At 49.7% G+C, this 26,060-nt stretch overlaps 1 protein-coding gene across 1 annotated transcript; it reads left to right on the top strand.

Moving 5' to 3' along the window:
* Positions 1-50: 50 nt before the first annotated feature.
* On the top strand, positions 51-26,060 carry LOC132369750 (neural cell adhesion molecule 1-like; the record flags this gene model as incomplete). Its single annotated transcript, XM_059929425.1, is given in 9 exon segments — positions 51-120; positions 7,676-7,800; positions 11,165-11,345; positions 21,155-21,362; positions 22,570-22,686; positions 23,676-23,724; positions 23,726-24,086; positions 24,089-24,485; positions 25,932-26,060. Coding segments are annotated over 9 exon segments (1,629 nt in total), but the record flags the coding sequence as incomplete, so codon positions are not given.

Here is a 26,060-nt window from a genome sequence, read left to right as displayed (position 1 = left end):
TCCAACCGGCAGGCGGCCCCGTGGGGGCGGGGCTCGAGGACGTCGGTGCACCCGCTGTGCGTCAGCACGCAGCCCCGCCTCCCAAGGGGACCCGGCCTGAGGAGCAGGGCGGCCGGAAAGGTAGGAGGTGTGGAGAATTAGGGGTTTCCAAAAAGCGTTTGCTGACTGACCCAAGCAAAAGTGAGACATGGTTGTATCGACGCATTTTTTAAAAAAATATTTAATTGCAGTGGTTGATTTTTTTATTATTAATTAATTAATTTTTAAAATTTAATTTAATGTTATATATTTATATATAAATTTATTTATATTTATATATATTTATATATAAATATATTTTTATATATTTATATTTAATTAATTTTATATAATTTAATTTTTTATTAATTAATTAATTATTTAATTAATTTTTGGCTGTGTTGGGTCTTCGTCTCTGTGTGAGGGCTTTCTCTTGTTGTGGCAAGTGGGGGGTCACTCTTCATCGCGGTGCGCGGACCTCTCACCGTCGCGGCCTCTCTTGCTGCGGAGCACAGGCTCCAGACTCAACGCATTTTAAAAGTAGTAAAACTCCAGGTAAGTGTCTGTGCTCGCCCTGCCCAGGAGAGATCGTGCCCTCCGTGAGGACACGTGAAAGGCTGAGTGAACGTCTGCCTGTGGTCCATTACCTGGTGCCTGGGTGTGTGAATTTCTGCGGAGACCTCTTAATTTCTGTAGTTGCTGCTGACTTGACACGGTGGTTGGCAAATGGTGACGTGTTCCATGCATTCAGGACATGATCGTGGTGACAGCACCACAATTGCAGCCCTTCCTCCAGGGAACTTGTCACAGCCCTGCAAAGCCACTGACTGGCAGAAGTGACAGCGCAGCAGATAGGAGGACCTTCAACCAGAGTGGGCCAGATCAGCTGGCACATATTTTCAAGTGATTCCAAAACCTTCCATCTGCATCAAACCATTAGACAACTAGACTCGTTTTAGGCTTCGAGTTATTTAAATGTATCGACTCAGGGAGAGTAAAGCTTCTTGTTTTCCCTCTGGGTTAGTCTGCTCATTTCAAAGAGCAAGTCCAATCAATAAAGATATTATTCAAGAAGGTGCCGGGGAAGCTGACCTCAGAAAAGGCTGCCAAAGAGTGTGGCACTTTGCATCACTTCTGCTCTCAATACATTCAGAAAAGTGTGGTGGAATTCTTCATTCGAGGTCTTGTCATGTGTTTCCTGGCCTTTGGAGAAAGGTACCACTGTGTTTTGGGAAAGGGGCCAAAAAGCAGATTAAAATCTAGAATTATGACTGGAACTTTTTTAACAATGTAAAATTTCATAGAAAAAAATGTTTATAAAAATATGCCTCTTTATGAATATAGAAGATTACACTTTCTGGTTTTGGTGAGTTCAAGTCGGCACTCCCTGTAAAATGAATTCTCTGTTTTCTGCCTCAAATCCTTTTGAGAATGAGTGTAGAATACATAAATTACATGTTTCTCTTTGCAAATTGGCCTTCAATATTTCATGTGCCAAGAAAATGTTACAAAATCAGGGCAGCATTAATATCTTTATGCTAATAATGCTCTCGAAACACAGTTTTGTGTATTTCACTTCATCTGCATAAACTGTTTGGTGGCTGGCAAAACTGGGAGTAGACTAATATGCTACAGACAAAACCCAAGATGCATTTAGTGCTCAGATGTAAATTATTCCCATTTTGGCATCCTTGCCACTACGAGGGATCTTCACACCATGTTATAGGAAACCTGAATTACAAACGTGATGTCCTGCCTTCGGGTCAGTTACACTGTTTTTGATGAACAGAGCCTTCCTCTACCCATGGCATTCTGCTCAGGGATACAAAGCGCCTGTACCTTCCACCTCTTCCCCACCCCACCTCCCTCAGTCCCCCAACCCAGACCATCTACTTGTCATGGCAAAGGTCTTATTGGCTGTTTTGCTTTGAAACCAACCACAAAAGGATTGCAAACGTTTTGGTGACCATCCAGAAATTGCTCTCCATGGATTATAGACTTCAGGGATAATGAAAAGTACTGATTTCCTCAGAAACTTTGTCTGGCTATACTGAGGGAAAACCAATTTTAAATGGGCAAAAACCACCTAAATCCTGGTAAATTTCATGCCAGTTATAAATGTATGAGATTTCTCAGCTTTTAGTTTATAGTCAGAACAGAAATGGATACAGTGACCTATGAAGGTCAAGTAATCGTACATCTTTTATCATCACAAGGAACTACTTGACGTCTAAAATTTGGAGGGGGTAGGAAAAAGAATGACAGATTTTTTAGTACACAAAATACTGTAAATAGGCATCTCAAGCAGTCATTTGCTCCACATCTGCAATATCATCGGGACTACTTAGGCTAAGAGTGATTAATAGCAGTGATTGTAAGAAGGTATTTTTTTAAGTGCATTATCATCTGTTATTTTCAATTTTGGTTTCATGAGGTTCCACTGCCAATAAGACTTTGTCAGAGTTTTCCAGCTGAGTCTTCCTTTTTCTGAGGTTTCTTTGTATCCTAGTGTCTAGGTACTTGAAACTAAAAATAACTTGTTAAATCTTTGTACTCTCAGAGGACATTAATCTTATTTCTTAAGCATTTGTTCTTCAGCTGTGTCTGTGTTGGAGAGGAGTCCTGCTTTTTGTTCAGCTGTTTTTCTAGCCCTGATGGGGTAGATGAAAAACCTAAATGAGCCCAAAGGAGTCTCATGTAATTAACAATTATACCTATTAAATGTCTCAGAAAAGACCACTGCCTTTGCTGGGGAAGCTTTTCTCAGGCTTAGGGAGAAGTTGTCACTGGGCCAGATCCATTCTGTATCTTATCAGCGCCTCATTTACAGCCCTTATGGCTTTCAAAAGTGAGGAGTAGGCCTTCCAAGGGGAAGCTGAGCTCTGAGTCAAGGGTGATGGCAAGGGCTAGGCTTGAAAGAGAAGACTGACAGGCAGAGGTGGAGCCATAGCATAAAGAAACAGTGACAGAAAAAGTGGAGGAAGACAGCTGTGTCAGGGGTGGGTGGAGTGAATCACAGCACACACCAATAGTAAGTTCACAATAAATGTGTGATTGATTGGATCAGATAAAGGGCAGGGAAGGGGGGATTATGTTACTGATTGTTTCTAAAGAAGATTAACTTTTTCTTTCATTTCCTTTCTGCTTATCACCTAAAATTCAATAGCTACACTGACTTAGATATGTGGCTATTAGTTCCTATTTACATCTTGTATTCTTTTCATTCTTCTTATAATGTGTTCCTTGGTTTTTTTTTTAATAACTGCTCTATAATTTCAATAAAATATTTGGGGAAACTATACACATTTCATTATGTTACAGTACTTGTTAGTGATTTCTAAGGAGATGATGAATTAAAAATAAAACAAAACCAAATATGTACAGGCAGGAAGCTGTAGATCCTAATTTTTAGAAACTAGATGGATCTGTCATTTTACAGTTGAGTCGATTATACGCCTTCAGAAATGTTTGAGTTCATAAAGGTACATATTGTCCTATTTTCTTCTAAGTGGAGTTCATTTGGGGGTAGATTCAGGATGTTGGTGTGTTTTGTGGATGTAACTAGTAATTTGGTCTTGAGAATGTGTTAGAAAGTACTCTGGACTGCAGTCAGAGACAGGAGTTGAGATTCTCCTAGAGTGATGCGTAAAGAGAAACACCACAAAAATTACGTCATGCCATCCCCCTGCTTAAAGCCTTTCAGTGACTTTCTTAATAAAATCCAGCTTCTTCAGAAGCCTCCTGTGAGCTCTGGTCCTGCTCTCTGAGTCTTGTCCTATGTGACTTTCTCCCCTTTGGCTGGGCCCCAGTCGCTCACACATTCTTTCCAAGTTGCTAGAAAACGCAAGCTCCTTCCTGCCTCAGGGCTTCTGTGCCTGATGTTCCTTCCCCTGAAATTCTCTGCCCCACCTCCTTGCCCAGCTGGCTCCCTTAAAAACCAGCTCCTTGGAGAGGTCTTCTCTGACCACCCATCTCAATCAGGCCTCCTGCCTGTTCTCCCAAAGCATGCGAGTGATTTTCTTTGTAACACATGGCAACACCTCTGAATATTTTATATATGTAGACTTTACTGTCTCCCCTTCTGGAATATAAGCCAGTTACCTTATCTTGTTGAACGATGAACCCCCCGGTGCCTGGCCCTATTCCTGGCTTATGTAGGTGCTCAGTAAAAAGGTTTGGGTAAAGGGAAGCTTGAGTTCTGAACTAAAGCACTAAACTTGCGAATCTGTACAAGTGAAAGGAATCTGCAAATAAGAAAACCCGGATACTTGACAACTGAAGTTTAGTGCTCATTTGAAGCATATAGAATGAAAAGGAGCCATTGAAAAACAGAAAGGCAAAAAAAAAAAAAAAAAGAAAAGGCAAAAAAAAAAACTTTCATATTTAAAGCAAGTCAAGAATAGCAAAAGTTTAAACTATCAAAATCTTACGATGACAGAGCACAAACAAAAATCAATGTATTTTAGTGCCTTTAAAATATATATATTTAGAAAGAAATATAAAATGTTCAAATCACCTTCAAATTATGAGAAGAACATGAAAACATTGGACAAATGCTAAGATATCACTTCATGGGCAGTTTTAAGAGAAGGAAAATGGGAAGAAGAGTAAGAAGGTAAATAGGAAAAGGGGGATGGGAAGAAGAAAAACAAAGGAAGGAGAGAAGTACTCTGAAGACTCTGGTCACTTGGGGGTTGGAGAGCACTTTGCTTTCCCTGCCCTGTGAAGTACTAATCAGTTGAGTAACCAGGGCTGAGGGCTCTGGACCTGCCCCACAGGAGGGAATCTGCCTACAGAGCTGCAGAGCTTCTATCTAGAGCGATACCCAATGATAGCCGTGGACCAGGTGAACTCAAGCCAGCCGTCAGACTCGGCCAAGAGGACAGAAGTTCCAACAGTGTTCCCTAAGCCACGGGTACTTGTGATCCGGGTGCATAGGCACAGTCAAATGGAAAATGGCATCACCCACAGGGAACTGTCTTGCTTTTGTTAGAATGGTTGGTAGCAGTGCCCCAGACCCTGGGGTTGATCTGGCAACCATGACGATGGAGTTTGGGAATGGGTGAAAATTGCTTTGTTAAGCCTAATGCAGGTTCTAACCTTGGTGGAGGAAGTGATATTTAATGTCACATAAAACCAAAATGAATTATCCTCTAGAGAGTCATCTGGTTGGCATTTATTTCCTATTTTTCTTCTTTCCTAGGCCAGCTCAAGTCTATTAAAATTCTGTTAGCTAAATGTCAATGGGTTCAGCATGCCTCCTCTCTGTGGCACATGTTGAAATTTTCCTATAAAATACTATTTTAATGTATTAAACAGAATTTTATTAATGTCAGTCCCATAGATTTACATACAACCCAGTACCCTGTCTGGAGTTACATTTACCGGCGTCGGTTTATTTTTATTATTCTCAATTCATGATGACAAAATACTTAGTGGGAACAAGAAAAGGGAAAGTAGCTTTGCTGCTTGAGCTAAATTACTGGAGGACTAAGATTTGCATTTAGCATTCTGGCTGTTGGGCTTAATTAGGCCAATAGTTTCCTAAAAGAATTGAAGCTAGAGTTTTCTCTTGGTTGTCTAAAAAGAATTAGCCAGGCTTGGCTGTGCCAGGCTGGAAAATTTACCGGTTTATTAAGAAGGGGCATTTTGCAGGCATGACATTAAAAGATTTTGAGCTGCGCTGGCACTTTGGTTTCCCCAATGAGGAATTTGTGATGTTAATCCTGTGTTTGCTCTGAGGAGCTTCCGGGGCCATTAGCACCCTGTGGGCTGACATTATCCAGGGGCAGTGTTAAGATCAGCTCGGTGCTTTGTGACCACCTAGAGGGGTGGGATAGGGAGGGGGGCAGGGAGATGCAAGAAGGAGGGGATATGGGGATATATGTATATGTATAGCTGATTCACTTTGTTATAGAGCAGAAACTAACACACCGTTGTAAAGCAATTATACTCCAATAAAGATGTTTAAAAAAAAAAACGTGAACTCATTTTGGAAAGCTGGAAGGTTTCAGAGTAGAAGTGTCCTTATCTGTTTTAGTACCCATGTTACCGAACGAATTTCGAGTACCTGACACACAGTGAGGCCAAACAAACCAAAACATCAGAGTTTGGAGCAGAGAAAGGTTATTGCAGGGCCATGCAAGGAGACAGATGGCTTCTGCCCAAAAAACTCCATACTTCTCAAAGGGTTTCAGCAAAACACTTTTATTAAAGGCAAGGTGAGGGAGGGCGGGGTTAGTTGTGCAAACTTCTTAGTTTTGGAATCCTTTGTTCTTGCAGATATCTACATAGGTCAGGTCAGGATGTTCCTGTAAACCTCCAATAAAACGTTATTTTCTGTTCTGCAACTTTTTATCTCTATATGAATGGACTCTTAAAGGTCAGAGTCCTGAGAACAGGCTATCCTGTATATTTCAGGCTATAGGCAACATTGTTTTACAAAAGGTTCAGAGCACAGGCAACAGAACAGATCTAGTTTGTCCCATACAAGCTTATCTTTCTTCTCGACCTTGGATTCAGAGTTCTACTGCAAGGAAAAGAGAAACATTGACTTTTTTCTGTTGAGAAATGCTAAAGACATATTTCCCTCTCTCTTCTCACAAATAAAAAGACTTTAATGATCGTTCCATTAATACAAGGTACCAAGGATTATCACTCAGGCTGTTGAGCCGCAAATGCAGGATACTTACAAGAAACTTGCCTACAGCAACTCAGTGCTTTACTTAATCACAACTGGAAACTCGTTATTTTTTTTAATGAATCTAAGTAATAAAATTTAATTCATACAAAGATGGTCACAAGAATGCAGCATCATTCCACCCCAGTTAGGGATTAGACTGCTGGGATGAATCATATATCCAGGAGAAAAAAACTGGGCTGCTTTGAAAAATTATTTGATGGGTGTAAGTTTTCTCCTTAAATGCTTACATTTTCCCATATTTCAGGCTGTTCCTCAAAATGTACCAGGTTCATAAAAGTTAAATCTGCAGTTGTAAGAGCAGCTAAAAGAAAATACAAGCACATGACAGAAAAAAAAACAACACTTCTCTCTAAAATGGTGAAAGGACTATGCTAGTAGGGAGGGCAGTTTCCCAGAACATTCCCGAAAGGCGTTCTCAGTTTGGGCTAAGTCTGAGGCATCCAACTGGAATTCAAAGTTTTATATGCATTGCTTTTTTTTTTTTTTTTTAAGTTTGCTATTGGGGGTGCACGTGTGAGAGCTATAGTTTTTTTTAAAAATTAATTTATTTATTTATGGCTGTGTTGGGTCTTCGTTTCTGTGCGAGGGCCTTCTCTAGTTGCGGCAAGTGGGGGCCACTCTTCATCGCAGTGTGCGGGCCTCTCACTATCGTGGCCTCTCTTGTTGCGGAGCACAGGCTCCAGACGCACAGGCTCAGCAATTGTGGCTCACGGGCCCAGTTGCTCTGCGGCATGTGGGATCTTCCCAGACCAAGCCTTGAACCCGTGTCCCCTGTATTGGCAGGCAGATTCTCAACCACTGCACCACCAGGGAAGCCCTATGCATTGCTTTTTAACCATTTGAATTGCTGAGAAAGCAAGAGGCCAGCCCCACCCCATCACTACATCCCATTCTGATGGATTGGATTTTCATTTTGTGGATGAAAATGTCATGCGAATTACGTGACTGTTTCAGGGGAACCCAGTGCACCTAAGCTCGAAGGGCAGATGGGAGAGGACGGAAACTCTATTAAGGTGAACCTGATCAAGCAGGATGACGGCGGCTCCCCGATCCGACACTACCTGGTCAAGTACCGAGTGGTGGGTGAGTGGCCTCCTTCCCGAGCTTCACACCACCCCGCAACCCTGACACCTGCCTTCTTGGAGCAGCAGCGTGCAAAGCCCAGGGGGGCAGGGGCGGCCTCTGCCTGGCAGGTGGCTCCTGGGTCCAGGTTAGGGTTTTACATTCCAGGATTGACTTGCAGCCTTTAGATCATGTCTACACTGAGACCACTTTTTTTTCAGTCCCCTATTTTATATTTTTTAATTGAAATACAGTTGATTTACAGTGTTGTGTTAATTACTTCTGTACAGCAAAGTGACTCCATTATACATATATATATATACACACATTCTTTTTCTAATACTCTTTTCCATTATGGTTTATCATAGGATATTGAATATGGTCCTCTGTGCTACATATAGCATGGATAAACACACTGAGACCATTTTAAAACCTCTAAAATGATTTTGGTGACGACAAATCCATACCATGATTGACTTTTCTGCTTCCTAAATTATTCTACGAAGTTATCTTGCCATCACCCAGTACTTTTTGCAAATAACATACTGATATCTGATAATCACACTTGGATAAAGTGTGTATCATAGGCCAGGCATGCAGGCCCATGATCACATGCATTTTCTTCTCCCCAGGAACCCTACGAAGTTGGTCTTAATGATTATCCCCACTTTACAGAGGAAGTAAGTGAGGCTTATGCAGTCAGTGACCACGTGACTCATACAGCCAGGCAGCCAGGGTTTGAATCCAGGTCTGTGTGCCTGAAGAGACGGGGTCCTTAGCCCCCGGCCTGGACTGCCTCAGGTCCTAAACCAGCTCCTTCCCTCGCCCCACCCCCAGTGCTCGTGCAGCCCACCTGAGCTGTTGTCACCCTGCTGTCCGGCTACCAGTGAGCCTGGCCTTAAGCCTTTTCTTCTGGGTTTGCCCACCACCCATCTAAGATTTCTGACATTCCACCTGTCATCCCCGACCCCCAAACTGAAAATCATCCCATTGTGGTTTTTTGGTTTTTTTTTTTTTTTGGTTTTTGAAAGACCCTTGGCCATTGCCTTCCACAACCAATTGCTGAGAGGTTTAGAGGCAGCCTCTGAGCATTGGAAATAGCCTCTTGCTAGGATTTCTTGCCCGTAGAAAATAATGAACTTGAGAGGAGTTTTCTTTCTTCAGATAGCCCCCCAAATAGGCTTTTCCCAGGAAGTTTGACTTACTCCCTCTCTGCCTTTTGATCAGCCCTGCTTGAAGTGCCGTGGGAGCCCTAACCCGGTTAGGTTTACGGAGAGTCCGTACAGCACAGAGCGCTCCCGGGCACACGTCTCAGCCGCTGGGCCGCCTGTCAGTCCACTCAGCCCTCTCCTACTTAACTGTGAAGTCCGGTGTGAGCCTGATGTTGGAGGAGGAGCCTCAGTTGACTTTCCTAAGGCCCAGCCCAGAGGCACCACCATCTGAGAGGTCCCTGTGGTTTCCTTGCCGTGGAGTAAGATGCAGGGACTGGGCACGTGGTCCCATGGAGCCCACTGGAAGTGGGCAGTGTGGGGGGAGGATGTTATTATGTGTTGTTATGCTGATGTGGCCCAACAGACATGGGACCCAATTCCAGCTTTGGGACCTGAATAGGTCACCCAGTCTTCCATAATCTCCATTTCTCCATCAATAAAATGGGGAGAGCTTATCGAGCTGTTGTAAAGATTAGTTATAACATAAGCAAAGAACTTGAAATGTGCCTGACACTTGGAAAACTCTGTACATGGTAACTGTGATAATCACTGCTATGATGCAGGCTGGGGCTGGAAATATCTCCCTTATGAGGCCACATCAGGTGTCAGTGTTCCAGAAGAGCCGTCCCAGCTGTGCCAGGCAGGCCTGCCTTAAAAAGACAATTGGGGCAAAACACTGGGATATGTTAGACTTCGACAACCTTAGCTGTCCTCTCTCTTCCACCTCAAAATCCTAATATTTGCTGAACATTACTATTATTATATATTATTAGTATGTATTACGTAACGTAATGTTTGCCTTATATTCTGGCTCTCTCTTTTGTAATGATGTTTGCCAAGGAAAGAAGCCTTTCAGAGAAAGAGAACAAAAACAGCTGAATTTCTTCATTTTAACTTAAAATGGGGCACATGCTGACACTCTCAGGAGCCAACTTAGAGCCGTAGCCCGGCTTCCAGTTAGACTCTGAGGACACGCGCGCCCCTTTCCAGCATTTCCCCACACTGGTCATGGCCATGACACGAGTGCTATCCCATTCCTAAAGGCATCTCTTTGGCTGGTACAGAGCATTTTTCTGGGAAGACGGCTGGCTCTCCTGGAATGTAACTCTTCCTCCAGCCTCAGCCACGGGCTAGACCACCTTCCAGGTGACACTGCTAGCATGTTCTGCTCTTCCGGGGAGCAGCCCAATATCCAGTAGACATGGGTCAACGGCTCCCACCCAGAACAAACTCACTGGCAAACGTGTAGGATAGAACTGGACAGAACATTCGAGAAAAGAGGGGCACCTATAACTCCAGCTTCGTGCCTGAAATCATGCCCTGGGCAGTGCTCTGCTGAGCTGAATGTACCTTGTAGGCACTCTGGGCACCTCAGCCTTGGACCTGACAGAAGAATTCACACCTGTGACACCTCCAGCTCCAGTCTCAGAGACCAGGTCACACTGCATGGAAAAGGACCATCCAGTTCAGTGCAGCAGATGTGTGTTGAGCTCCCTTCTACGAAAGGCTTTGGGCCCAGAGGCTCTTGGCCACAGCTCGACTGCCCATGTGGCTTGGGGAAGTCACCTGACCTCTCCCTCCCTTCCCAGTCATCAGCTTTAGTAAGGGCCTGGCAAAAGCGCTGGCAGGCTTGTTGTAGGGATGCAGTGAGAAAATGTGCAGAAAGCCTTTAGTCCAATGCCTGGCACGTAGTGGGTGCTCCATAAATGATAGTTTTAATTTTTAATAAAAGTGGAATCTGTGCAGTGTTCCCATGTCAGGGAGGTGAGTCACACACCTGAGTGTGACCAACATTCTGAAACAGGACAAGAAACACGGTTGTTGGATTACTCTTCTAGGTCATCCTTAGGCCATGGGCCAGCATTCCAGAGTGTAGCTTGGGTCCCTGCATACTCTCAAGGTGATGCACAGGACATTGAAGAGTTGGCCCCATGCCACACTGGCAGTCTGCCGCTGTTTGTATTTGCAGGCACGCACGGTTGACCTCCTGACCTGCGTGATCATTTACCTTTGGGTTTTTCAGGCTGGTTAAGAATAAAGACCATGTCCTATCTTTGGTTTTTATTTCTGTTTTGCACAATCCCTTATGTTCCTCCTGTTAGCTGGTCTTAGCAGCTATTTCATCTAAAGCTTTCTGGTGTCTTGTATCTTTCTTGCCGGTTTCTCCCAGAAGCTCTCCTCCGAATGGAAACCAGAGATCAGGCTCCCATCTGGCAGTGACCACGTCATGCTCAAGTCCCTGGACTGGAATGCCGAGTACGAGGTCTGTGTGGTGGCTGAGAACCAGCAGGGAAAGTCCAAAGCAGCTCACTTTGTGTTCAGGACCTCGGCCCAGCCCAGAGCCATCCCAGGTATGATGGCTTTGCTTTCTGTGAGTTTCCCGCTTTGAATTAATGCACAAGTGCCGCACCTCCTAACGTGCCTGAACAGCCCCTGACAACTCGCTTGCTTACAGCCATCCTCATGATCGGTTGCCCATGCAAAGCTTAGTTTTGCTTTGTACCTAGCTGTGCAGTAGGTTGAGATGGACTGGACCCCCAGGAAGGCTTGGCCAAGCCTCCTGAGTGAAGGTCCTGTGTCATTCAGCCTGGGAGGACTGATGATAAGCCAGTCCGTGGGACCCCTCAGATGGGAAAGACCCCAGCTCCAGCCAAGCTTTGGATGCTGGTTGAGGAAGGATCCTTTTTTGAGACCTTATCTGCTATCTACCATTTCATACAAGGACCACGTAACTATTTTTAAGCACTTTCTATCTGATGCTTGCTTACCTGCACAACTGTCGTCCAAATCTCTTCTCTGTGGGAACCCCGAGAGAAGGAACATATGGTGCCCAGTTAGTTAGTTAAAAATCCTCTCTGCCAAGGGCCTCTCAATTGAAACAAAGATTAAATTGAGCCACTTGAAACAGAACAAGTGGAGAAAGTAGGCGCTGGAAACCCCCATCCATGAAAGGCAGTCCAGTCTGCTAGAGGCCGGGATGGGAGCAGCTCTCCCAGGAGATGCAGATTTGTCTCTAGGGATCCAGGACCAACTCAAGTGTGGGAATAAAGTGAGAGTTCTGCTTTCCGGCCCAGCTGGCTTGCTGCTGATGGCCAGTCTCCTCAATGACCTAATTCCTTGGAGCAGAAGGAGATCTTCATCGTCCCTCTCTGCTTTTCCAGAGCAGCCAGATGCCAACCACAGGCAGGAGAGGTGGGCATAGAACATACAGCTGCAGCCTAGTGGAGGGGTCCCCATAAATGCTCTGCAGTGTCCAAGTGTGGTAGGAAGATGCTCCAACCTCCCGGTGGCCTTCGTCTGGCCTCCATTATGCCTGTCCTGTCTAGAGTGCTTGCCCCCAGCTCTCAGCTCAGTGACCACGATTGCTCTTTCCAGAGGGAGAGAGGCCAGAAAGGACATGGGCTACTATGACACAGGGCTGTGTGTGTGGAAGTGGGTTAGTCGAGCAGCAACAAAGTAAGATCAGTGTGTGCTTCCCGATGGTTGGTTGTGCATGAGTGTGTGTGTCTGATAGATGTGTGCGGGCCCCCAGGGAGTTGGCGGCCATAGGTGAGAAGTGTCCGTGGTCCTCCCCTCTGCATTGACAGGGAGACCCCTTAGCGTAGGCTAGGGTGGGTGTCTCTCTGCAGGCACTGGTCACGTGGTCAGTGATGAAGCCAAGGCATCTGGTTGTGACTGTAAACAATGTTCTCCTGACTGCTTCATAGGCTGTCCAAATAGAGGTGGCCCTCTCTATTCTCTGCCCCTTCTTTCTCTGCGTTCTTGGGTCAGTTTTTCCCTGAAATTGACAGTCTGGTGGGAGTGTCCAGAGCTGCTTGGCTTTTATGGGGCACTTAGGAGATGGGGGAGTGAGAAGCCTTGAGTGATTCCTTTGCAGTGAGACAGATTTCTCCTGGCATCTATTTCCTTGGGTAAGACTTCGTAGGTGGTGATTCCGACACACTGCATTCCCAGGCTGGGTACTGCCAGCAGCATCAGCTTCTGGGGTTGGAGAAGTTGGGGCCACTGTGTGTCAGATACAGAAATTCTGGGAAGACCAGTCCCCCGGGTCCTGCCCACTGGAGTTGTCAGAGTCCTTCTGGCTAATCTCCCAGGCTCCCAGTTAAAGGGGAGGGTTGGAGGGGCTACTCACCTCCCCAAGAGGGCTTCGGCCTCTACTGCATAGGTTTTAGAAGGAGGTTGCTTGGTTGGACTTCTCTGGGACCTGCGAATAAAACCTCTGAATTATGAGATGTACGTTCACGGTGGAATTCTGTGGTCAGTGGGTGGTGGAGGTGAGAGGTGCAGAACTAGATTCTCTTTAAGAGCGCTATGGGTGGGGGGATTGTACAATAGGAAGAAGAGTCCGATATATTGCTGAAAAGGTGGCCCCCGTCCTTGCATACAGTTTGCTGCACATACTACAGTGATCAGATGTATCTCTACCCCAATGTGTAAAAAGCTCTAGAGACTAGAAGGCCGTGGGGAGACTCCTGACTGCATCTTAGAGACCTCCCCTTATCAAAGGTAACACTTTCCTAATCAGACTCTTGTATTTGCCTGTGGAGGCTTCTGTTCTCTCACTTTAGTTTCATTTGCTCGCTGACCCCTAACCCCTGAATTCACCCTGCTGTGCTGCTTCTGGCCTCGCTGAGCTTCGGAACTGGCCTTATGGTGATAATACCGCACTGAACTCTTCTCTAACCTTTGTCAGTTTAATTTACAAAATTGAATTAACCTTTGATTCGTGCATTTTCTATATTTGACCTTTTTTTTTTCTTTTTATCTATTTTTTTTTTCTCTGTTTCTATCTCTTCCTTCTCTTTCCTCCTCCCCCCTCCCCTTCCTGTGTCTGTTGTCACACATATCACCTTGGACGTCACTGGGACATCCCCACTGCCACATTTGTTTTTAAACAACCACATTCTCTCTGAGGACCCATTGCTTGGCACCTGCAGTGACCTTGGGAGGCTCCTCCGCGTCCTACACCTTTGTCTCATTGCTTTTCTCTGCAGTGACTCTTCTCTTGCTCTGTTAGGAACTTGAATGCCAAAAAACTAAATTTGCCTAAAAGCCCAGTTCCTATGACAATGATCAGTGCCCCCTTTGGAAGAATCTGTCAGGACTGCCATGGCCACACCACCAAGCTCTCTGTGGAAGAGGAAGGTTTGGCAATTGGAAAAAGCTGGACCTCCGGACTTATTACCCTTCACAGATACTTTTGTGCCACTTCATAAGGAGTTTGCCCCCTTTTTCATAGCAGTATAAAAATGTTTGGGAGCTCTTCTCTTTAAACTCTCTCTATATAATATATATTTTAAAAAACAACAAAAAACCATTACACTAGGTTTACAGAAAAGTTTCTGCACATCTGCTACTGGTTGCATTTTTGGTTCTTACCTGAAAATGATGTAGCAGAGAAGGATTTCTAAGTACTCTCTAAAGCTTGCATCAGATTGTTAAAATCACCCCGTGTCCCCATTGTAACCCTGTGCTCCTCTGCTGCCCTTCAATAAGTAGTTGGCTTCGCTCGCATTTAAGTGCCCCTGGTAAGCCTGCTGCGATTCGCCGGAGCATTTTGCTGGCATGATGGGCAAAGTAAGTCACCCTGTTGCCCATGCAGCGGAAGAACTTGGATTTGTTGAGTATTTTCTGGGGCTGATCCAACATCCTGGGAGGCACTTTGGTCCTGGTAGTATAACCAGCACCCGGCGCTGGCTCTGTGAACAGGGCCACCCTAGGACGTGCCCAGCAGCTGTGGGCTCTGGAAGGTGCATGTCTCCCAGTCAGGGTGATACCTGCTGCATGGCTACAGATCAGCCACAGACCTCGTGTCTTGGTGGATGTGGCCCAACTGTGACCCACATTATCGCGTAAGCATCAGTCCCCCAGGTTGGAAGCATCCACTGTGAGCCTGGCGCGAGTTGCGCCCCCCTCCCCACACGTGCTCAGTAGAGCGCAAGGCAGGGCCAGCCCGGAGTGCCCATAAATTGGAACCCAGCCATCCTGTCATACTGCCCGAGTGCCCCGACCCCCTGTCGGTCAGTGGCTTCAGTGATATTTTAAAAATTCTGTTGGAAGCCAGCTGCCCCTCTGCTGTTGGGGGTACCCCACGACATGCCCAGGAGAGGAGGTGAGGTGCGTTTGTTAAAGTTCCCCGTAGAGACTCGGGTGAATCCTGCTCAGGGGCGTCAGTGTCTGAGCTCGGGTGTACCTTCTCCTGAATAAAAACTGCCCCCTCCGTTGTGGTCACATATCATTCCACATATCTCATCTCTGAGCATCTCCACAGAAGTTTGATCTTTGTTCTTTTTGGTTTCTTTACTTTTTGGTTCTGTTGTTATTTTTTAATGTTCAAAGACGAGCCTTTCTCTTTGGGAATCCAAATGATCCTATGGTCTGCAGGGCAGAGCTGCCCGTGTCAGTGGGCACAGGCCCGTGTCCCCAGTGCTGGCAGTTTAGAGGGTCAGGTACACACACCGGAGGCCACAGGTTACCCAACAGCTCAGCCAGGCAGCGCCTGTCGCCCCAGCCCCGTTGGCCTCCAGCCCCGCCATGAACCTCTCCCCCGGGATCCCCGATCTCCCGTCCCACCACGGCAGCAGGAGCAGACACGGTTCTTAGGCACAAGGCAGAGTATCAAGAAGAGGCCCATGGTGCCTCCGGGCCCGGTGTAGAATCCCAGGGCCATTAGGAGGGCAAAGGAGGGAGAGGTGGTCCTCACGCAGGTCACCCGTCACTGTCCCCTGACTCCCGGCAGGCTCTTGGTATCATCTTCGGCAGAAGTTGCATATTCACCCAGGAGGGCCCATCTCAGAGGTCTGCCCCACCCTGGTCCCAATCCCATAGGCAAGGGCCTATGTCTGTGTTTCTGAAGATCTGGCCCAAAGTGTGGGGAGGGCTGACATCCATGACCCTGTCCCCTCAGCTCATTCTGGGCCAAGCAGGCCTCAGCTGAAGAAACTTTGGGGTCATTGCATTGGCCCCATTCAGACAGGCCCATGGTTTGTAAGGGATGCCCTTCGGGGGACAGCATTCAGGCACGCCCGCTCCCACCGGACACTGAGTTCTCTCATGGTGGCTGCAGCCCTCAGCCCTGCCGGGAACCCCTAAGATAGGCCCTGAAGGAGGGAACGCTCGCTGCCCCGTTCAGCCGCCCTGCCCCTGCGCCCTGTCTCAGTGCTGCCCAGTCTCGACACGCCACAGGGCTTCTCTGCTCATTTTTTGGAATATTTTTACGGCAGGTTTGGATCACGTTTTTCTACTAATAAGAATGCTAACATTGTGTAGATAATCAGCGAGGCCTTGATGAAATTTACACCTTCGCATTATTAAAGGAAATAACAGTTCATGTGAACTCACCAGCGTGTTTGGATTTTATTTGATAGTTGTGTATCCTACAAAGTGCCAAAATCCCTTTGCCTCCACCTCACAGGTACCTGGATTACTTTGATTGCCCCAGAGAGCCCTTTAAATTGGACCCCAAACTCGTAGCTTGCTGAGTGGAGTTCTAGCCAAAGGAATCGCTTTCCCTTCCTCATGAGGAGTGATGCAGTTTTCTCAGCTCTCCTAAGAGCTGCTGTGGGTCACCGCCTCCTTGGACTTTCCCCAGCAGACAGGGCGAGGGGAAAGTGCCTTTGCAGAGCCAGAAGGTGGTCACCTTGGGATCAGGGGCACACTCTGGGCCAGCAGAACCACAACTCTGTTGCAAGTTCTCCCGATTGCACGGCTCCCTTCACGACTTCATATCAGAGGCTTCACAGAGTGACGTGGTGACAGAGAGAATCTAAGAGAAGGGTCTCATTGGCAAGCCCTATTCTGTTCAAAATCACACTTAATTGGATGCCTCCTGAAAGCCCCAAGACCAGCCATCTATTCAGCAGATTCCAGGAAGGAACAAGCAGACGAGTGAACCAGAACCTCAGCTTAATGGTTCCGAGAGTCGGAGGCAGGAGGGGACACTTCTGCACTGATGTCCCGCGACACAGTGACTCGGGCCCCCTCAACTGTAAGGTGGGAGATATCTTCCCATTTTGAGGCATTTATGAGCATAGGCACTTGTAGGTCTCAGTCTTGGGCAAGCCGGGTGTTCAGTGCCGACACCTCCCGGACCAGGAACCACAGAGGATGGGCAGCCCCAGCTTCATAACCCCACCGTTTAGCGCAGCTCGAAGCCCAGAGGTTGTGGAGGAACTGCTCCCAAGAAGCACTCTAGGTATGCAGGTGTGCAGTTGGGGTAGCCAGGAGAGGTCAGGGGAAGGTCATGCAAAGATAGACCCCAAAGTTGTTTTCTTTTCCTTTTGTAAAATGTTAAGCAGGATGCAGGAGATAACCTTTGTCCTTCTAGTTTCCTGGACTAAACAATTCTGTAACAGCCGCCAAGAGGTAATGAATGTTGACTTGACTTGGATACCCTTTCATTTGCATCCGGTGTTTCCTTTATTTACAGTTTTTTGTAAAAGCTCCGCACATCCTTTCTCCAGCTTGAGGGGTACCTCACTTCCTCTGGAAGTCTAGACTCTTAATGGTGAACTGGGTGGTCCCTTGGGGATAAGTCTTTGCTCTCTCTCCATCCATCCAGTACATCAGTTAGGTCAGGGCCACCAGGTAAGACTGCACAACTCATCCTTGGGTGGGGAGTCATAGGAACAGCTGTTATTCATTGTAATGCAGGCAGAAAACTTAGAAACAGTGGTCCTCAAAGTCTGGGGTGCATAAGAATCACTGGGGTGCTCCATCAAATCCTGAGCCTGAGCCTCACCCCCAGAGATTCTGACTTGGTGGAATGGGGGATCCCCAGAATCTGAATTCTTAACAGAGCACCCCAGGAATTCTGCTGCAGGTAGAGAAACATTATGCTAAAAGGTATTTATTTTTCAACTAAAGATAAAATCATAAGAATCAATGAATAAAGATGGGACCTACCGATTGTCTTGCAGGAAAAAGTCCTGCTCAGTACACACTGTGGAGGACATGGACATTAGGGAATCTGTACCCTGTGCTGGGGACTGTAGGACATCTCACATGCAATGACAGGTTCTTAGAGTTGAAGAGGACCTGAAGACATCCTCTATCCTAGGCTCTTCCCAGTGCAGGAAACTCATCCAGAGCATTACGGTATCCCGGCCAAGGGATTTTCCAGCCTCTGCTTGAATGCCTCTGGCAACAGGGAGCTCTTCCAAGGCAGCTCACACCACACTTAAATAGCTCTTGTGTGTTAGTTCTGTCTCATGTGAGCTCAAGTTTGCCTCCTACCCCCATAGTTGCCATCCATTAGGGACACTGAATAAGACTACTTCCTTCTCGTGACACACCTTTAAATATTTGGAGACAGTGTTCTTATCTCCAAGGCTAAACACTGTTCCTTTGTTCAACAAATATTCTTTGAACGTTTCTTGTAAGTTGGGTTGTCCTAGATGCTGGGGAGACAAGAGACAGACAGGGTACCTGCCAGGATATTCTAGAGGGTGGGGCAGCCAGATAAAAAGCATGTCAATGAACAGAAAATGGCAGATAGTGGTAAGAAGAGAATAAAACAGGGTAATGTGGTAGGTACTGGGTAGAGGTGCCTGAGTAGATAAGAGATCGGGGCAGGGGAGGGGGGAACCTCTGCAAGAAGGTGACATTTGAGCTGAACCTGCAGGATAACAAAGAGCCACCACAAGGTGACGGGGCTGGAGGGTTCCAGGCAAGGCGTCAGCCAGGCGCTCTGACAGGAACGGGCTGGGCGTGGTGAGCAGATAGAATGGAGGCGCTCCCGGCTGGAGCACAGGGGTGGGGGGCGGGGCTCAGTGCCCTGAGTTATGATGCTCAGAGGAGTGGGAGAGTCCACAGCACGTGTAGCACCTTTTAGACTAAGGGAAAGAATTTGAATTTTCTATCAAATGAGAGAGAAGACCATTGCCCTACCTTCTGTTTTCTATCAGTCTCGTTGCCGTCCTGGCCCTTGGAGGTGTTGGCCTTGGCCTTCAGAGCAGTGCAGCCCTCTGATGGGTCTGCTGAGCCCAGAGCACAGGTGGATAACGGCTGCTTCTCCCACACGGAGCAGCTTTGCAGTGGTTTATTTTTCTTCCTTAGAGACATGACTAGTTCCCTAAAACGATATTTATGTATAAACCTCAGAACATGGTGTTAGTGCCTTTGAGTCCAAAAATACAGACATTCTTTCCCCACAGAAATACCTTAGGCTCCTTCTGCAGGAAGTAGACACTTAACACCTATTGGGTACGGGTGTCAGGTGGCCTCCAGCCCTGAGTCATGGGATGGGGAGGAAGCCCAAGGCCATATTTCTTCCCTGTTCAGGGAAGCAGCTTTGGTATTTTGAAGACCAGGAAGGCCTGCATGTATTTCTTTGCTTTTGTGTGTGGATGTGTGAGCACCACGGGGAAGCAGAGTGGACGGTGTGCTACTGGGGAGAAGACCGGCTCTAGCTGAACGCAGGGACCCGTGGCCGGTTTCCTGCCGCCAAAGGCCAGAGACAGAGTGGCCAGAGCTGGGTCCTCTGAGCATGGAGCCCGTTGCCAGACTCGGGCCTTCCTGGGGAACAGGCTGTGTCTTCAGTGTGGGGTTGAAAGGGACCAGTGGGGGAGCCTGAGGAGGGGCTGGGAAGCAAGAACAAGGTCCCAAGGAGCCAAAAATGAATATTCAAGATCCTAGGAGGCTCCTGCGGCGCAGGCCCAGCTGAGCCCTGGGTGCCAGGAGTTAGGTTGTGAGTGGTCGTCTCTTATGTGCTGGCCGGTGGCCTATACCCTGAATTGAAGTTAGAAATAAGGGCCATCAGAATAGGACAGCAGTTGAAGGAGCCCCGCTATGCCTGAGCAGGGCCCCTGGGACACACAGAGGGCCTCCCAGGAGCACAAACCACAGGGAGACAGAGTGTGTGGCCCATCTCTGTCACCTTGAGTTACCTGTTCTTTCCATCATTTGGCACGTGATGTGGCCAGAGGCCCCTGAGCCTGGCCCAGATTCAGCAAAGGCCCAGTGAGACCCAGGTTGTGTTGGCCACAGTTCCTGCCTCCAGTCAACAGGCCTGGGTGACCCCAGTGGGTCCGGAGGACAGAGGAAGCTTCAGACAAGGTCTGGTGGTACGATGGGGCTGCCCCTTCTGGAACCCTGTCTTCCCAGAAGAAGAAAAATGAAGCAGGGTACCCACTTTTCAGCCTGGGGTCATGGTTTCCACACTGGCTTCCACAGAGCTCCGCATGGGTCCTTGCTTCCCCCAGCACAGCCTTCCGCCTCCCAGATGCTGGTGGGAATCACCAAGTGGTCAGGGGTCCACCACAGGCACCTAGCACCCATCACAAGGGGACCCAATGGAGCCGAGCCTGGGGTCCTTCTGTGATACCATCAATAGCCCAGGGCCCCCAGGGGATTCTAGATGGACACCAGGGAGTAAGACACAGAGGTTGAGTCATTCAAGTGAGTCCAGCTAGAGCGGGGATTCTGGGTGCTGCTCAGAGGTGAGAATGTGTGTCCGTCTGTGGTGGGCACATGTCCTGTGTGAGTGAGCCTGTCGTGCGTGCATGCGTGCATCTCTGGGTGAGTCGGCTGGGTTTCCTGAAATCTGATCCAAGCGTGCCTGGCTCCCAGATGGTGAGTATTCCCAGACCGTCCACCTTGCCCTCTGGGCCTGGCGAGGCCCCTATATCTCCAGAGTAAGTGAGCTTCATTCGTCTTCCTGGTGCAATGAAGAAGGATGTGGTCCAAAGTCGGGATCCTCTGGAGCGGCTCCTAAAGAGGGGGAAGGAAGCGCGGAGGTGCGCGGGGCATCTTGTTGTGCCTGACGTCACCACAAGCCCAAAGGAAGCCCTGGGAACCCTCTGTCGCCCCATCTGGGACCCTGTCCCTGGCAGCTCCCAGGGCTCACGGGGAGACCAGCTGAGTGTGGGTTGACAGCAGGGATGGAGACACAGTGCCCAGTCTCCTCCTGACTGTGGGTGCCTTGTGCCCTTGTCCCCTGGTCTATGAAAGGAGGCTGCCATCCTTCCCTCTTGAAGATAGAAAGAGACCCTGTTGTCACAACACCTAGGGGTAGAAAGGCCCCAGGGAAAGTGTCACTCTGAACACAGATGCCACAGCCATCCTGTGGGCTCTACCCCACCCCCAGGGCTGTTGCTCGGCAGGTCCAGGTCTGCATCTCAGTGTACTAACCAACACCATCCCTCTCTCCCTCCCCACCAAGCCAACGGCAGCCCCACCTCAGGCCTGAGCACGGGCGCCATCGTGGGCATCCTCGTCGTCACCTTCGTCCTGCTCCTGGTGGCCGTGGACGTCACCTGCTACTTCCTGAACAAGTGTGGCCTGCTCATGTGCATCGCCATCAACCTGTGCAGAAAAGCCGGGCCTGGAGCCAAGGGCAAGGACATGGAGGAGGGCAAAGCCGCCTTCTCGTGAGTGCAGACCCGCCCGCTGCTGCGGAGTGCTAGACTCTGCCCCGGCCTGGGACCCAGCAAGGGAGCCACCTCAAGCTTCCCCATTGGAAACCCCGAGGGGAGCAGAGCATTAGAGAACTGTCTCTCAAAGCAGGGTCTTCAGGGGTACCTGTTTAAAAAGCAGACACCTGGACCCAACCCCACAACTAGAATCGCATAGACGTTTGAAATCCCTACGTAGGTCAAAATGAGGGGAATTGTCAGAGCTAAGCCTGGAGGGGAGCTACCAGGGAGGAGTCAGCATTTGAGAGACACACTTGCCTTGCTGCCGTTCATGCATCCATCATTCAACAAATATTTATGGCGCAGCTGCTACAGGCACGGCGCCATCCCCAGGCGTTAGGGGACAGCAGTGAACAAAGCAGATGAAAATACCTGTCCTCCTGGAGGACGATCCAGCATCCTCCTGGAGGATGTGCTCCAGCATCTGTGGAGAAACAGATCCTGAGCCAAATAGCAGGAACCTTCACAAACTGTCACTGGGTGGGGCTGAGGTGGAGCAAGGCGAGAAGGGACGGAGCAAGGAAATAAGTTGTTAGCACCACCCCATGCCAGGCACTGTATATACATATACATATATCATATACTTATACATGTATGTACATGCATATACACATACGTATACATGTTTTACTTACATATACGTATAGCTATACTTATACACGTATGTACTTACATATACGTATACACTTACAGGTATACATACATCATATACTTACACGTATACATACGTACATATATGTACACGTATACTTATATATACATCATATACTTATCCGTGTTCATACTTACGTATACACATACACATACGCGTACATACTTAAGTGTATACGAATATAGATGACTTGAGCACTGAACTGTGCCAGGCACTGTGCTAAGCACTTTATATCCATTATCTCAGTTAATGTTCATAACGTCTAGGCAAGGTAGAAACTGTTATTTGCCCCATTTTCCAGGTGAGGAAACGGAGGTATGGGTGAGCAGGTCACACAGCTAGAGAGAGCGGGGGCTGAGATGCCGCACTTGACTCTGGTTCTGGATCCCACTGCCCCCCCACCCCCCAGCCTCGGGCCAGGCACAGGTGCCTGAGCTGTAGCTGGCTTCCCCGGGAGCCCCCTGCATCCCCCAGCTCCCTGGGATGGAGCCAGCAGAGCTGTCTCCACAGGAAAGATGAGTCCAAGGAACCCATCGTGGAGGTGCGAACTGAGGAGGAGCGGACCCCAAAACACGATGGAGGGAAACACACAGAGCCCAACGAGACCACGCCGCTGACGGAGCCCGAGTACGTGGGCGGGTCGGGCTGCCACCTCCTCAGCAGAGCCTCACACCCACCGCATCACTCTACGCACAGCTCCATGCTTCCCACCCACGGCTCCCCGCCGAGCATGGCAGGCCAGAATTCTGGAGTGCTGGGCCAGGAGCGCCTGACCCCACTCTCTCCCTAGACACGAGGCATTCTTGATTCTACCTGGGTGGCTGTGGATGCCTTAAAGCCTCCGTGCGTACGTGGGATCCCTAGACCCTGTGCCCAGGTCACACACACATTCTGGAAATGGCTTAAGGAGACAAAACTTCATTGAGAGAGGCTGAGCTTAGCAGATTCTGTTTAGGATTTCCAAGAATTCTAGGGTTTTCTGCATTCTTCCTAAAAGGGCAAGGGAAGCTGGGGCCCTGGTAAAAGCTCCCTGGTTCTCCTGGTCTCGGAAGCGTTGGGGACCCTCGGTCAGAAGCCACATCCAGCTGTGATGGTAATGACCACGTGGGTATCATGGGTCCTGTGGGTTTGAAGGAAATGGAGTTTCATGGAAGCACAAAATCTCTGGCTGGACCACCCACAGCCCTGAGGGACCACGTGGAGCCCTCTTCGTCTCCGGGGCAGGTGGGCCCAATTCCGCAGGGACCTATGACGCCTGCGGTGGTGGACGCTGAGCTCCAGCTGGCCTCTCCCTGAGTCAAGATGCAGGCGGGGGTCCGAAAGGGCCGCCAGGGCTGTAGGGAAGGGAGCCCCGTGCAGATCGGGAGGGGAGTCAGCAGGGAGGAAGGTGACAGGCCCTGTTAGACTGCCGAGTTCTCTGTTGTCTCCTGTGTCCTCTTCTGCCCGCCTGGGCGTGTGCTTTCTCTCGCGTCCTCCTCTCTCTGTGGGCCTGTGTCCATGCCTGTGCGTCCCCCGCATGCCAGCCCCCGGCCCCCGCCTTGGCCTCCGCCCTTCCCGGCTTCTCTGTCCGTCTCAGCTTCATCGTCTATCTCTTCTACTTCCTGTCCTCCCCACAGGCTGCCTGCTGACACCACAGCCACTGTTGAGGACATGCTGCCTTCTGTCAACCACCGTCACTGCTAACTCTGACACTATCACCGAAACCTTTGCCACTGCTCAGAACAGCCCCACCAGTGAGACCACCACCCTCACCTCCAGTATCGCCCCCGTGGCCACGGCCACCCCTGATTCAAACTCTGTGCCCGCCAGCCAGGCCACCCCTTCCAAGGGGCCCGGTGCCGCCGCCACCTCCCCGCCCCCAGCCTCAGCCCCCAAGGTCGCCCCCCTCGTTGACCTGAGCGACCCCCCGACCTCAGCCCCCGCCGCCAGCAACCTGTCCTCTAGCGTCCTGGCAAACCAGGGGGCCGTGCTCAGCCCCAGCGCCCCTGTCAGTGCAGGCGAGGCCCCCAAGGCCCCTCCGGCCAGCAAGCCGGTCCCCCCCCCCCGGCAGGGGCAGCCGGTCCCCTAGCGGTGGCACCGATGACTCCCACCCCAGAAGCCCCCCAGGCCAAGCAGGAGGCTCCCGGCACCAAAGGTCCGGACCCTGAGCCCACCCAGCCCGGCACCGCGAAGAGCCCAGCCGAGGCAGCCAGGGCCCTCGCCAGCCCGAAGAGCGAGGCGGCCTCCATCAGCACCACAAACCCTGCCCAGGGCGAGGACTTTAAAATGGATGAAGGGAACTTCAAGACCCCAGATATTGACCTTGCAAAGGATGTTTTTGCAGCCCTGGGCTCTCCTGCTCCCGCCGCCGGGGCCAGTGGACAAGCCCCTGAGCTTGCTCCTTCCACGGCCGACGGCGCTGTTCCTCCTGCGCCAGCCAAGACCGAGTACGGCCTCTCTCTGTCCACTGTCGTCGGGGGGTGTCCCGTGGTGGTGTGCGTTTGTGCTGTGTCCTCCCTGTTAGATGTGTCTTCAGCCTACTCCAGAGCTTCTCCGAGGCGACTGTCAGCCAGGGGCTGGGCCGAGGCAGAGCGTGGGCACAGGCAGCAGGCCCGGCAGGCAGCCGCCTGCTGACTAATTAGGCCACGTTAATTAGGTTGTATCCTTATCGTCCTAGCAGTGGCGTCCGTCGTCCCTGCAGGAGCCTTTGCATTCGGGCCACGGATGAGCGTAGCTTGGGAAGTGAGCTAAAGGAGGTCAAGGTGCCCTGATCGGCCACCCTGGGGCCCGCAGGCTGTGTGTCATCCAGGGCAAGGCCGAGTCCCCAGCAGAATGGCACGGGTATTCGGGAAGTAAGGAGGCAGACCCTGAGGCTCGTGTGGGGAGAGGCTCTGTGTGGTCCAGAAGGCCCCGTCACACTCCAACCGACACACCCACCCTTGCTTCTCCTGCCCTTGAGTGACTGGGAAGACGCAGAGCTCCCAAGCACTGAGTGACCGCTGGGTCTTCCAAGTTCGAGGCCAGGTCCTTCAGCTTACAGGTTTCTTCAGTGTGAGGCCAAGATGCAGGGGCACCAGCTGGGGCTGGGGTCTGAGTCTGCTCTGGTGCGTCCTTAAACCAGATTCTCACTCTTGGGACTGATAGAGGCAGAGTCAGACAGAGGCTTTTATAGAGGCTCCTGTGGCTGCTCCCAGATAAGCAGAGGTGCTGCCACCAAGAGCAGCAAGGGGACCCTCACCAGGAGCCCCGAATCTGTCAGAAAATAAAAGGACAGCCCCGCCCACTCCACCCCACTCAGCTCCCCTGCAGGCCGGCAGCCCACTCTGGCCTCTCACCCGACTCCCATGGAAAGCTGCCTCGGTAACAGAGCATTTTCTTACCCTGCCCGGGCAAGCCATAGAGGCATCACCAGGAAAGGCAGAGCACAGAGGTGGGGGGGCGAGGACAGGCAAGAACAGGTGGTTTGCAGAGGGCCCTCCGGAATCAGTACCAGGGAGCCCAACATACATGATTCATACCAAGCTGGGCCGCCGCAGCCATGCAGGGTGAGGAAAAGGCTGCACCTGCTGCACTTGCACCACCCCAGGTAAAGCTGGAGGCCCTGCATCAGATTAGGGCCGGAAGTGCTCCTTCCGCTGATTCAGAGGTTCTCCACTTTGGCTGCAAGTTAGAACCACTTGGGTGCTTTTAAAAGTCACCACGTTCAGACCAATTAAATCAGGATTTCTGGGGACACAGCCCAGGCATCAGTGATTTTTAGAGATGCCAGGTGATCCTGACGTGCAGCTGAGTTTGGAGACCAGTGCTCTAACTGGAGCCCCCTTTGAGGAACTGGCCAGAGGGTGCGTTACTGCAGACCGTGGTCTCAGTGCTGTTTTCCTGATTCTCCGCAGGAAGGGTCCTGTAGAAGCAAAGCCGGAGTGCCAGGAGACAGAAACGAAGCCAGCGCCAGGCGAAGTCAAGACGGTCCCCAACGATGCCACACAAACAAAGGAGAACGAGAGCAAAGCATGATGGGTGAC

The sequence above is a fragment of the Balaenoptera ricei genome, chromosome 8 (genome assembly GCF_028023285.1).
Source record: "Balaenoptera ricei isolate mBalRic1 chromosome 8, mBalRic1.hap2, whole genome shotgun sequence".
Lineage (NCBI taxonomy): Eukaryota > Metazoa > Chordata > Mammalia > Artiodactyla > Balaenopteridae > Balaenoptera > Balaenoptera ricei.
The sequence above is the reverse complement of the archived record's forward strand: the minus strand, read 5'-3'. Positions and strand labels throughout refer to the sequence as shown.